The following is a 15,051-nucleotide window of genomic DNA, read 5'->3' on the forward strand; positions in this document are numbered from 1 at the left end:
AGTAATGTCTCTGCTTTTGAATATGCTATCTAGGTTGGTCATAACTTTCCTTCCAAGGAGTAAGCGTCTTTTAATTTCATGGCTGCAGTCACCATCTGCAGTGATTTTGGAGCCCCTCAAAATAAAGTCTGACACTGTTTCCCCTGTTTCCCCATCTATTTCCCATGAAGTGCTGGGACCAGAGGCCATGATCTTCGTTTTCTGAATGTTGAGCTTTAAGCCAACTTTTTCACTCTCTACCTTCACCTTCATCAAGAGGCTTTTTAGTTCCTCTTCACTTTCTGCCATAAGGGTGGTGTCATCTGCATATCTGAGGTTATTGATATTTCTCCCAGCAATCTTGATTCCAGCTTGTGTTTCTTCCAGTCCAGCATTTCTCATGACATACTCTGCATAGAAGTTAAATAAACAGGGTGACAATATACAGACTTGACGTACTCCTTTTCCTATATGGAACTAGTCTGTTGCTCCACGTCCAGTTCTAACTGTTGCTTCCTGACCTGCATACAAATTTCTCAAGAGGCAGATCAGGTGGTCTGGTATTCCTATCTCTTTCAGAATTTTCCACAGTTTATTGTGATCCACACAGTCAAAGGCTTTGATAGTAATACAAAAATAAATTGTGAGCAAATTTACACAGTTAAGGAACAGAGTTCCTTTAAAATGTTATTTTTTGTTACACTTTCAAAGTGAATGTTTAATAACATGTATAACAATTCTATAAAATGTGAAAGGTAATCTTTCAAGTGTTTATGACTAATTTTACATTAGTACATTCCTTCATTAAATTGCTTCAACATCTGTGATCAACATTCAGAGCTTCAATAGAACAGGTATTCTACTTGGTCCTTATTTTTTCTTTTAGCTAATATTTAGCAAACATTTAATGTTCTATTGACTTTTTAAGTTTTCAAATCATACTGAATAATAATGTACTTTCTATTCAAGAGGAATAATGCATTTTTTACCTTAATACAGTCTATTTCAAATGTCAACTGAATGAATTATCTAAATCCTTTCAGTCAAATAAAATTGTATCTATAGTTATAAAGGAATATATGGTCTATTTTTAATAGCTATATAATCAATAAGATTATTTAGGATACATTTGATTGGAGGCTAATTACTTTACAATATTGTAGTGGTTTTTGCCATACATTGACATGAATCAGCCATGGGTGTACATGTGTCCCTCTTTTGAACCTCCTTCCTGCTTCCCTCCCCACACCATCCCTCAGGGTTGTCCCAGTGCACTGGCCCTGAGCACCCTGTCTCAGGCATCATAACTGGACTGATGATCTATTTCACATATGGTAATATACATGTTTCAATGCTATTATCTCAAATCATCCCACCCTCACCTTCTGCCACAGAGTCCAAAAGTCTGTTCTTTACATCTATCTGTGTCTCTTTTGCTGTCTCACATATAGGGTCATTGTTATCATCTTTCTAAATTCCATATATATGAGTTAATATACTGTATTGATGTTTTTCTTTCTGACTTACTTCGCTCTGTATGATAAGCTCCAGTTTCATCCACCTCATTACAACTGATTCAAATGGATTCTTTTTAATAACTGAATAATATTCCATCATGTATATGTACCACTATCCATTTGTCTACCAATGGAAATCTATGTTGCTTCCATGTCCTGGCTATTATAAACAGTGCTGCAATGAACACTGGGGTACATGTGTCTCTTTCAATTCTGATTTCCTTGGTGTATATGCCCAGCAGTGGGATTGCTGGGTCGTATGGCAGTTCTATTTCCAGTTTTTTAAGGAATCTCCACACTGTTCTCCATAGTGGCTGTACTAGTTTGCATTCCACCAACAGTGTAAGAGGGTTCCCTTTTCTCCACACCATCTCCAGCATTTATTATTTGTAGACTTTTTGATAGCAGCCATTCTGACTGGCATGAGATGGTACCTCATTGTGGTTTTGATTTGCATTTCTCTGATAATGAATGATGTTGACCATTTTTTCATGTGTTTGTTAGCCATCTGTATGTCTTCTTTGGTGAAATGTCTGTTTAGTTCTTTGGCCCATTTTTTGATTGTAGACCCCACCTCTTGTTGGAAAGAACTGCAGTCATATTTTGCAGTGGCCTGCATATAGGGAGAATAATTATAGCCATTTTTGCAAACAAACAATCTACCACACATGTGTTTCTGCCTCAGTTGTCTGCAAAGTGAATTTATGGCTTGACAGTATCAACAATGGTCTTAATTCTCATTGATGCTTTTGCTAGTATAGACCATATTTAAATTTAGCTGAATGGACATTTGTACTATAAATAGTATAGCCAGGTATTTTGTGACTTCTCATGGATAGAGTACCCAAGTCACATAATATTTTCTAATGTTGATATAAGTACAGTAAACCACTGTTAGCTATGGAGTACAACTCGTATAATCCCTAAAAAGAGTGAGCAACAGTTGTGAGGTACTGAACTGACCTTTTCTTTCTGCATTCCACATGCATACCCAGTCAATTTTAAAAGACGTGACTTATTATTTAGTGTAATTTCATTTAGGACTTTCTCGACATGGGGTCTAATGAATATTAATTCACATTTAGAATGGGTGGCATCCTTTGCACATTTATGAATATAAAAGGAACATTTGAAAGAGAGTCATCATTTCCATCATTAATTTGCTAATTCACATACAAGAAAATGACTCATGAAGACTTTAGATGCCTTTGTTTCAAAATTCATTTTCTTCAGTTTTCCTTTGCTTTAGCTGAGTGGAAAAGATTTGTCAGTTGAGTAAAGATGCTTCATCTCCTTCACTGATGCTGCCGGGAGTTATTAATTAGGTTTCTGAGTTTGGCACTGCTCTTTCCTGGTCACCGTGATGTGTCATTGAAACAGACCCATTAAAATGAGTGATGTGTGTTGTAATTTCATTAGTGTCATCAATAATGTATTACACTTTCCTTTTAGTAGTCTCTTTGTGTTGTGTGTGGGTCAGGATGACTGTATGAATTACATTTATAAGATCCAAATTGTTACAGATGAGATAAGATAGGCATGAGGGTGGAATTAATGTTATTTTAAACATGATAACTACTAAAATGATTTCAATTAAGTAATATTTTAATTAGGTCTGATGTCTCTACATGCCATACTGAAATGCATGTTATGTGTATGCAAATAGGATGGTGATTTATTAATAACACAGTCCATTCTTTCTGCCAGGAAACTTCTGAATTGAACTAAAGCAGGTGTAAGAGCAGGAATGGTTCAATAAGGCATGTAATTCCTTGTGGTTATAAAGAACAGACTCTTGACATTGAAACTTTTCAAGGGTATTTGCTCACTTTCTTTCCAGTCTATTTTCCTATAAGACATGTGCCTTTTGACTGGCTATTGGTTAATTCCAAGTCTTTCCTAATGTGAAAAATATGATTCTATACATGAGAAGGAGAAACATATTTGAATATTCTGATGCATACTGTTGACATCTTTTAACTTCATTTAACTGAAGTTCAATTTTGGTCATATAATATGAGACTATAAAGACCTTTTGGCTTAGATGCTTCCATAACAAACATTGATCTAATTGAAATATTTTCAAAGGTAATAATTTGCATACTAAAAACATGGTACAGTAGCAGTTTTGCTCCCCAGGGGTACTTAACAAATGAATGAATATGTAAGAAATTTCTCAGAACTAACAAGTATATAGACACAGATATGGATGGGCTTTGTGTTTTTTTGTCTTCCATTCAAATAATACAACTAAAATAATATGATGATACTTTTTTGGAAAAAGGTCTACAAATACTGAACTTAATTTTCTGTTAGCAGGAAGCTAAATGGTTTTTAGTATGCAAAAGAGAAATAGTAAAAAGATAAGCTGCTTCTGAAGATCAATAGGTGAATTTATCGTCATGAAAGTTTAAACAAGGTATTTTTGTTTTCCTCGATTTGTTTTTAAGGTAAAACAATCAAGGTAAAAAATAAATAAATTCTATTATAATAAAGATCAATTGCCTTAAGTCAGCAGCTACCCTGAATGAAGTTTCTCTCTTAAACTATGATGAAAGAATACTAGTCACTTATCTTCAACCAGAATTTAAGCATCTGTAGTTTTAAGCTGATTTGTATCCAATTTGGGTCGAAATGGATATGAGTGTTTATCTTACATAATAGCTTGCCACAGCCTACTACTTGAATCATGTAGCATATGGAAAGTGTGTTTAGCTCCTTGTAGAAATTTCACAAACCAAAAAGGACCCATTTCTATGCACATGGCTTGTTTACAGTCATTATAAAAGTATTACTGAGTTGCTTATGAGTTAGAAAAAAGCAAATGTTGGCACATTGCAGATTCCATTGCATTGGTCTTTAAGAATTATATGTATTGCTTTCCAGTTTTTTAAAAAACCACAGTGATTGTATATGTTGTGCTTAGACCTAAACATTTTTTCTAGGATGTATTTTTATTCTTCCACATTATCTCTCTTCTCAATATTTTATACTAGTTATGGCTGAAGTTTTATGTAAATATATTAGAGATTGTGCTCATGCTTAAATGAACTGTCATTGAGGGATTAATCCTATAACCTTTATGAGCATGTTTTATTAATATCTTATCATTATACTGAATATTAATAACATTTAACATTTAATAACCATAGAATGTGTATTTAGGAATATATTTCATGCTAGTGAGCTTTGAATATGTGGAATAGTCACTATAACAGCCCCCAAATCATTAAAGATATTTCCCATAATGTATTAATTGCAATGGTACAACTCATTTAAAGGGCAGCTCTGAATAACAATGATTACAATATCTTTGTCAGCATGCTGAATAGTATACCCTCAAGGAATGGAAGTATTTGGTACAGATTTTGAAAATATTTTTGCACTCTTAATTCCAGAAATATATTTGCCATTAAATGATTTATAATTAAACATGAAGCTAATAAAGTAGAGGAAGAGAATTCAAAACTATGAATATTAATAAGATGATAAAATATTTTCTTATACTATTTAGTAACCCTTAGTAGTAAAGCAGTATAAGTTGTCTACAACGAATACTTTTTAAAATGATTAATTAACATATATTTTAAACTACTTTTATTCTCAAAATACTAAACCCATTTTTATCTATCAATCTATCTAAATGGTTTACTGTGAATTTAAAAATGTTTGATAGGTATCCTGACACTAGAACCCACTCCTTTTTTTTATGGCAATTAAGGATTATGTTAACATGAAAATGTGACTTGTGTATAGTCTCTGTCATGTAGGAGAATACATATGACTATCCGAAGCAGTTTCATCTTCATCTGGGAAATTTCCATGGTTGTATCAAGGTTCCTCTGTATTAGTGGGGTTTTTTGCCACCCCACCCCACCAATTTAATAATGTAAAACTAATATTTAGGGAAACTTCCATTAGGTGTTTTGCTAATTTTCATTATTTTGTCAGTTTTATATAGTAGAAACCTTTACACATAAAACACATGTATACATATTCTTACGTGATTATTTTAACACAGCACAGTGGCTTCTTCTGAAAAGTTCTTTAATTTTATGAAGGTTGTGGAAATAGCAAGACAGAAATCTCTATTTCAAGGAATATTCTCCTTGTAAACTGAATCCACATTTTTCTCAGGGTATAGCTCATAGCTAAAGCATTGCTCATGACCAACTTGCCTCTCTCCATTTAGAAGATGTTTTTTTCCCTCCCATATCTAGAGAGAATATATGTTCCTTAACACAAAGTTTTATGACTACAAATTTCCTTAATACAAAGTGGTATCATCTGCATACTTCTGAAATGCAGATACCACTCTAATGGCAGAAAGTGAAGAGGAACTAAAGAGCCTCTTGATGAGGGTGAAAGAGAAGAGTGAAAGAGTCAACTGTTCGCATCAGGTGGCCAAAGTATTGGAATTTCAGCTTCAGCATCAGTCCTTCCAATGAATATTCAGGACTGATTTCCTTTAGGATGGATTGGTTGAATCTCCTTGAAGTCCAAGGGACTCTCAAGAGTCTTCTCCAACACTGCAGTTCAAAAGCATAATTCTTCAGTGCTCAACTTTCTTTATAGTTCAACTCTCATATCCATACATGACTACTGGAAAAATCATAACTTTGACTAGACAGACTTTTGCTAGCAAACTAATGTCTCTGTTTTTTAATATGCTGTCTAGGTTGGTCCTGATAAACTAACATATGTAGACTTGATAAAGTAACATATTTCTCATCTCAAACATGTAAAGCAAAAATATCGTAATCTATCCTTGAAAATATTGGGATCAGGGCCCAATAACAGAAACAAAAAGACATGAAAAAGATGGAAGAGTGAGTATCTTCAGAGACCAGTTGAATACTTAAGGAAAAGAGATAACTTGCAGGGTTCTGTCCTGAGTGATTAAGCAGATTTCAATGTCCATTCACCACCAGAGTACAGGGAATACAAAATAACCTAACTGATGTAATTTACACTGATGTTACAGGCTTCATTATTGAGCTTACAAAGTTCAGGAGAGGCTCAAGTAGTGGAGTCTTGATCAGCTAGGAAACAATGATCCAGAATTCTATTTAAAACTGAGGTCAGTCCTAGTGAGTGAAAGTCACTCAGTCACGTCTGACTCTTTGTGACCCCATGGACTATACAGTCCATGGAATTCTCCAGGCCAGAACACTGGAGTGGATAGCCTTTCCCTTCTCTAGGGGATCTTCCCAACCTAGGGATTGAACCCAGGTCTCCTACATTGCAGGAGGATTCTTCACCTGCTGAGCCACAAGGGACACCCAAGAATACTGGAATGAGTAGCCTATCCCTTCTCCACTAAGTCAGTACTAGGGATAATTATAAATTAACTAAATTTTATGCTGTGGCCCTTGCTCCATCTTCTCAAACTTAACTATGCATCCTTGCTCCATTTGATCAATCATGTCTGACTCTTTGCGACCCCACGGACTGTAGTCCAGCTGGCTTCTCTGACCATGGAATTTCTCAGGCAAGAATACTGGAGTGGGTTGCCATTTCCTTCTCCAGAGGATCTTTCTGACCCAGGGATCGAACCTGCATCCTTGTGTCTCCTCCATTGGCAGGCGGATTCCTTACCACTAGTGTCACTGACATCTTTGTTCACTTCTCATCTGGAATAAGTGGTTCTCTGGGTTTTGTATTACAACCAAAGTAACTATACCAAAATAAAGTCAAATAATCTTTCTTTCTTACTTAAAAGCTTTCATTAGTTTCCTACTGCCCATAAGAAAAAGTATTACCTCCTTAGCTTAATATGGAAGGCCTTGTATGATGTGGCCAATGGCTTGCTCTCCCAACTATTCTATAGCTGCCCACCCTGGCCTTGTGCTCTGATCATACAGCAGCACTGGCACTGATCCACTAAGAATAGTAAGCTGTTTTATAAATCCATACCTCTGCATATGCTAATTCCTCCTGCATAGGGTATCGTATCCACTTTCTAGCTTATTTCCTTTCTTTTGCCTTTATAGCTGGTAGTTCCCATCATCCTTCAAGATGAAATATTCTCTATGATAAACTTTGCCAGTGGCAAACCTTCATCTGTTATCACTAGACCTTACATTTCTAGCATGACAATTAATGCCCTTATTTTAATTATGTATATATTTGCCTCTCATTAGAGCATGGAATTTCAGCTAGCTCAGATAGTTTGGGTTGGAAATAAGTCAAATGATGCAATAATCCATTCCTTTCTACCAAAATGCATCTCTTTCTACTTATCAACTAATAAAAGGAATCTCTTTAGACTTGCCCAAGGCCAAATACCTCTTTCTCAGATATTTGGATAAATTTCAAAGCACCATCATACTACATACTCTACACTTATATTCTAAATGTCAAACACAAAGAAAGAGAACAGGATAATGAATACATTACTGATTTCAACAATTATTAGATAATGGTCAATCTTAATCTACCTGCAATGTCCATAGCTCCACTCTCCTTTTTTCCTTCCAAATATTTAGAAGCAAATTTTAAAGGTAGTAACTTTTCGTTCACAAATATTACTGTATGTGTTTCTAGAAGTTAAGAACACTTTGAAAATATACTGATAATACCATTATCATACCTAAAATATTGTTTCTTAATAGTAACAAATCCTTATTAGTATTCAATTTTATACTACTTCTCATTTTTAAAATTGTTTGAATAAAGACCTAGAAAATCTGTACTTTACTACATAGATTGATGTTTCTTTTAATCTAAAGCAGCAGCTTTCAACTGGGTGCACTTTTGCCTTGTAAGGGACAATTTTGGCAGTCTGGAGACATTATTGGTTTGTACAACAGCTATGAACTGAATGTTTGTATTCTCCCAATATAAAGACATGCATTAAAACCCTAACCTCAATGGGACTATATTTTGGAGATGGGCCTTTGGGGAGTAATTCAGCTTAGGTTCAGTTATACAGGTGGGGCCCTCATTATGGAATTAAAGCCCTTACAAAAAGAAGAGAAGACATGGGATCCCTCTGTGCGCATGCAATAGGCCACGGAAGAATATAACTAGGAACAGGCCCCTCACTGACAATCTGTTTATACTGGCATGCTGATCTTGGGATTAGCTTTCAGAACTGTGAAAAATAAATGGTTATTGTTTAACACACCCAGTTGATGGTATTCTGGTATAGTAGTTCAAACTAACTGGGACAACTACAGGAGGGGTGTTACTGGTACCCAGTAGGTAGAGGTCAGGGATACTGCTAAATATCCTTCAATGCACAGGACCGCTGCCACAATAAAGAATTATCTACCTCAGCCCCCGCTCCCAACAAATGTCAATAGTGAAAGGCTGAGAAACCCTGGTCCAGCAGTTCCTCTGTCACCCATTTCTTGTTATAATTTGGTCATTGAATAAACTGGGCCATTTGTCCTACAGAATTTCTCATAGTATTTTGCTGATGGCACACTACCATATTATTTTTATGTTTTCTGTCCCTTGTGTTTATGAGCAATTAGAAACTTCATCAGATTCAGTGTTGGGTTTTTTTTTTTTCCATTTTTCTTTTTTAGCAAAAATAGTTTATCTCACTGATAGTATTATGTACTTCCATCAGGAGGTACATACTGTCTAGTTCTATATCTCTCATCACTAGAGGGAACTTTTGATGATCAATGTCTAAATCCATTCATTCAATAGTGGCCTCAAAATGATAATATTGTATTCTTATAATTATATCATTTATTTAAAACATCACTGTTTCTTGAAAATATTTTTTACAATGTTTGATACAAAATAGCATGGTACCCAAAACATTTACTCATTCTGTGTTTTTGTTTTTTTTCCCCCCAGAAATATCCTGTACCACCTTGATGGGAAGACAAGCCAGTTTTCAACACTCCTGGAGGCTTGGGAGCACTGCAAGTCACTTGCATCAAATGAGACCCTTCAAGAAGCCCTGTCAGAGGTGTTGAACAGCATTAATGCAGCTCAGGTTTACTTCAAAGCGGGACTTGATGTGTTTGAGAGTGTCTTAGTTGGAAAGAACTGAGAAAACTCTCAGCATTTTAAAAAGTTTGTTTACAATTCCTCAAGCTAAAGTTCTAATCTCACCAGATTTTCTGACATGGAAGACTTTTTCCCCTCAATGGCTTTTTATATAAGTATAAAGCTATTCTTCCTTTGTATTTTTTGATGTACATGTAAAAAGAGCATTTTGCACATTTAATATTTTTCTTATATCTAGATTTCTGATTATGTAAAAGCAAGTTATTGAGAATAATACTTAAGATTTATCTATTAAAAAGAAATCTGCTGTATTTTTCTATATATATATATGTATAAAATATTTGGGGAAAAAAATTTCCAAGAAGTTCTGGACAATCTTTGTTCCTATGGATAAAACATGTAGGAATAGAAATGATTTCCCTATGTTAGAGATTTAATGACCTACCTTCTGTAATAGAAATGGACAGTTGATATGGTTTCAGATTAACTTTTACTATCAAATATCCAATATGAACAACAAGTATTCTGACTGAGTGATTGGTTGACGAAAACCACTTTGAATGTGTCTATTTTATGAAATGAAGTGCCTGTTATAACACAACTAGATGTAGTAATACACTGGTTATGAAAATGTATTTTTTTAAGTATTAATTAAAAAAAAAGAGCCATAAACATTCCAGGGGAAAATCGCAAGGTAGCTGCACAGAGCAATTTAATTGTAAATTTTTTTCCTAACCACTTATAAGGTGACTGGCTTTGAAACCCCTCATTTGTATCAGTTGATTTTGTAAAAATTTCAGGAGTGATGTATGTCTTATGAGGGAGAAAATATGTGTTTCTTCCTGTGTTGTTTCTGTTGGAAGCACTGAAATAGAGCTACTCTAAAATGAAAGCATCTCACTTTGCTCCTCATTCATGTATCTTTTCTGGAACTCCTTGCTGAAAGGCAGTTTTCTCAGAATACCATATAATTTCCACAGGAAAGTAGCAAAGTTTCTCTTTGAAAACTCAAAATATCTTAAAAAGTATCAAATTGCTATTTCTGCCACTAACAAAAAGGACTTCTGATGAATGAAATAGTTGTTTTGATCAACAAAAAGCTCCTTAATTCTATGAAAAAACTTTTTTTTCCTTCTCTATCCTTACTTGTGATTGAGATGACAACACATAATATATTCATGCTTCTACTTTTAGGCAGAAAATACTGTATTACTTTAAGAGTGTCTCTTTCCCATGTTTCAGTTCTTTTCTCATGTTGAAAATGAAGCTTTTCACACTAAGGCCAATGAATGGCCTTAGTATCCACTATTCCCGCAAACCACAGAATTCCATTAAGTGTTTAAACTCTGAGCCTACCTTTAGAAATTGATTTGGTATTGGATAAAGCAATTTCTCTTAGGAAGCATATCTTCAGAATATTTCATGTGGATTATTTTTCTCTAACACAACATTCAAACACATGTCCCTATCACAAACCTCCAGAGCAACTTCACAAATAATGCCTATAGGTCTAAATCTTTGCTGTGTATGAATGAAGATACACCTAATCTTAGTTTAAAGGAAAACTGAAGTTAAAGGGAAAGAATTAGTCAGCATTGATTAACTGATTTATAAGGGTCAGCTGTTCTTACTATCAGTATTGTTTATACGCTCAAGGCAAAGAAGAGAATTGAAGCAATTAGCTAGATAATTCAAGCAGAAACTCAGTTTCAGTGAATTGCTTGTGTGCACATATTTTACATAAGAAAGGAAACTACCTTACAACATATATTTCTAATCAATGCACATGTTTGTCTGAAAGTATTTGCTATGTTGAGAAGTGGCGACAGGAAGGGGCTAAAGAACCAAACTCCCACATGCCTTGGTGTCAGTGCCCTCTCTCCTTCCACAGAAAAGAAGAGGCAGGAGGAATACACATACGGATTTATGTCAGGTCAAATAATAGAATCCCTATACTAAAGGATCAGAAATAGTGAATCAAGTTTCAGTGTGTTCATTTAAATTCTTCCTTTGGAGCTGGGTTTAAAACAGACAGAGACAAATAGTTATCGATTTGGTAGTTTATCATTTTAGAACAAAATCCTAAGTAAATTCACTCCTTTAGACTCCAATAGTGTTGAGAACATGAATATTTGTGTTTGCACACTTTTGTTGAAAGATTGTGTATTTAACTAACCCACACTGCACAGATCTAAGTCTCAATATTCTGTAATTATTACTTCTAAATCATATGATATTTGATACTTAGAAACTGAAGTTAACTATGGACTAACATGTTTTTATTAGCCTATTTAAAAGATGATGTGAAGAAACTGACATGGAAGACTTTTTCCCCTCAATGGCTTTTTATATAAGTATAAAGCTATTCTTCCTTTGTATTTTTTGATGTACATGTAAAAAGTTTGAAAAAGACATCCACCATTCTATAAATGCTGCTCATCTTTGACTGAAACGAACCTCTTAACCAGGAACATTACTGCTATAGTCTGATTACCTCAGGATTCCTTGAAATTTATATCATTTAAAATTTTCCCTAATGATCCAAGTAAATAAAATCCTATGCAAGTTATTAACAAGTATGTTCAATGAATTGGTAGTTAGGTTAAATCGTTGCTGAAATATCTGGGTGCCTGGTACTTCTCACCAACCTTCACACATAGCATTGTGCCAGTCCATAATGAATCATAAATGATTATTCCCCCAAGAAAAGGTGGAAGATGTGGACCACTGCAATTTGGGTTCAGGCAGGGTACACCTGGAATACCGCTCTTTGTGAAAAAGTACAGATTCCAGAGTCAAAAGAAAGCCTAAGCCATTCTGATTCAAGTCTGAGACTATTACCTTCAGTCAGGGAAAGCATCAGCACCCCATCACGTACAGTAACTGCAGACAAAGTGGTCAAGGAATTGGGATAGAGTCGCAGTTTTAGTAGCAGAAGGGCTGCTAAAATTTAAGCTTGGTTGTTTTCTCATATAACAGAGTTCTAAATGGTCTTTTCCAGTATATTCTAGGTAACTAGTCACTATATCAGATGCTGGATGGACTGGAAGCACTGCTTTTCAATCAGGGACTAGTTCATTCTCTTAATATACCTAATAAGTAGAACTGTCCCAGGGAGTTCATGCAAAGGGCACAAGCCTGTGTACTTCTGGGGAGGTAGAGAGAGTCTCCACATGATACCAGTGCTCAGGAAGGAGGGTATTAAGCAAAATACTTTTATAAGAGAGCATTTTCCCCTATATTAAATTGGCAGTTTAAATCTGTATTTCTCAAAATGTAGTTTTGGGGGAAGGGAGCCTTGGAATCTATATTTTTAGCAAGATTTCCCAAATGATCCTTAGGCTTAATGATCTCTCATCTACATTAATAATCCTGGGTCCTCCTGAGAAAATATCATGTGGCAACATACTAAAAATTTGAAGGGTCACAATAATAGGAGATACCTCTAGCTTTGCTAATAATGGCATTTTAAAGAAAGAGTGAGTAACCATTGTATTTCTCAAAAAAGGACCCAGATGCAGCTAAGTCTGTGCCTGCTACAAGTCAGGCATGCTTCTCAATTTAATGTTGTTGTTGTTTTCTAACTGACTCTTCATGCCAACTTATTTTAAAAGATGAGGAAATTTAGTTGAGTGACTGCCCAAAGTTCCATAGCTAATAAAGATGATTGATATACGTGTCTCTGCTGGGCCCACTGGGGTCCAGACCTGTGTTCTTCATGCTGGGTGCCACAGAAAGTTAAGAATCAGTTACAGAAAGTGACATTATTGAAATTTTTAATGTATTACTGCACAACTGATCTGGAGAAGGCAATGGCACCCCACTCCAGTACTCTTGCCTGGAAAATCCCATGGACGGAGCAGCCTGGTGGGCTGCAGTCCATGGGGTTGCTAAGAGTCGGAGACAACTGAGCAACTTCACTTTCACTTTTCACTTTCATGCATTGGAGAAGGAAATGGCAACCCACTCCACTGTTCTTGCCTGGAGAATCCCAGGGATGGGGGAGCCTGGTGGGCTGCTGTCTATGGGGTTGCACAGAGTCGGACACGACTGAAGCAACTTAGCAGCAGCAGCAGCAGCACAACGGATCAGACTATGTCATCTGCCACTTCACTGGTTGAACTAAGGAGCCTGAAGAAACCAACAACATTATTCCTCATGATGGTAGCCCACCCCAACAATGGTGGACATATGTAGGTAAATTAGAAGATAAGTAAATAAGAGCACAAAAATAAGTAGGTAAGTAAGAGCACAAAAATAAGTCTACCACTGTAGAATATCATAACAACTTGATGAAAAATTATGTCATAATTTCCTCCTCAAAATGTATATATACCTTCACTGGGGGAGGGGGGAAAGACCAAGTGCTAGGACTTACAACCTCAGTTTTATATCATACTTAAAACTCAGAATAACTAATTGACTTTTTAAATTACATGTATTTTAAATTACATGTACTTTCAAAATGTATAGCATATAATAGGTTTTTCCATTGCAAAGTTAGGTGTTCCAAAAATAAAATGATTTGTTGCCATGCTCCAGTGATGAATCAGCATCTTTGCCTCAAATGAAAAACTATTTTCATAATTGGTAGACCTAGCCAAAAGTGTTCTCATGAGACATTCTGTGGTAATGTGTGATTAATTACTCCAACACCTAAACTTTTTCATTGATATTACATTGTCATCTCATTGGTTTAAAGGACCATTTAAATGTGCCTTAACTACAAGTTCCCTCCATAACATTATATTTTAAACTGCCCATCCATGTGTTGAGTGGAAGGCAAATACATTACAAAAGATAGATCAGTAACCTAACAGTTCCATTACAGGAGCGTGGATGCAACACAGGAGAAAAAATAAACATGTGATATTTGAGCAAAGAGATATTCTGCCCAGGTGCGCTAGTAAATTTGTGTTTCTTGCATGAGTTTATATTCCTAGCTTAAAAAGACTCATTAGAATTGCTGTTTAGAAATAACTTAAACTTCCAAGAGTTTTAAGCTCCCCATCAAGTGTAAATACTTTTCAGTTAAGTGGGTTTATTTTATGCAGTTTAGAATTTCAAGTGAGGTAAATGTAAGAGAGGAGTTGCAAAAGAAAATTCTTAAACTTAGCCTATTTTGGTCACCACAATGTTCACTCAGTTCTGTTTTCCCTTTTTAGATATACTCTAGCAATAGGATTAGGCTTTTTTTTTTTTTTTTTTTTTTTAACTATGAGAAAGTAATTTTAGTAGCTAGTCTTTTCAATGTACATTTATTTGTTAATCAGCCAGAATTTTATTTCTGTAATATCTTTCCATTATCCTTCAAAGATGTACACTGAAGTGCCTTGAGCATTCCTGGGACCATCAAGAATCTTCAGAGCTGGCTGATTGTGAGATGGCATATTTCTTAAAGACATTTAGAATCTCATACTCAGATGATATCTGAATTTACAAGGCAAAGGATTAAATTGAGGCACTTTCAGGTAGGATTCAACAAAAAGCTACTTCAAATTTTAATATGTTCTGGTTAGATTATTTTGTATTTGAATTAAAATAGTTATGCAGTTTTGTGTAACCAAAATGGCAATTTTGATTT

At 35.2% G+C, this 15,051-nt stretch overlaps 1 protein-coding gene across 4 annotated transcripts in view; it reads left to right on the top strand.

The window, feature by feature from the left end:
• Nucleotides 1-13,292, top strand: part of NAALADL2 (N-acetylated alpha-linked acidic dipeptidase-like 2) — a 1,240,647-nt gene extending 1,227,355 nt beyond the window's left edge. For 3 of the 4 annotated variants that reach the window (XM_010841638.1, XM_010841637.1, XM_010841639.1), the window contains exon 14: nt 9,312-13,292. In XM_010841638.1, the coding sequence (XP_010839940.1) occupies nt 9,312-9,510 (199 nt within the window). In that variant the 3' untranslated portion in view covers nt 9,511-13,292. The remainder of the gene's footprint in view (nt 1-9,311) is intronic. The other variant, XR_825426.1, reaches the window with a different exon arrangement.
• Nucleotides 13,293-15,051: the final 1,759 nt, after the last annotated feature.

This window comes from Bison bison, unplaced genomic scaffold (genome assembly GCF_000754665.1).
Source record: "Bison bison bison isolate TAMUID 2011002044 unplaced genomic scaffold, Bison_UMD1.0 scf7180017864164, whole genome shotgun sequence".
Classification (NCBI taxonomy): domain Eukaryota; kingdom Metazoa; phylum Chordata; class Mammalia; order Artiodactyla; family Bovidae; genus Bison; species Bison bison.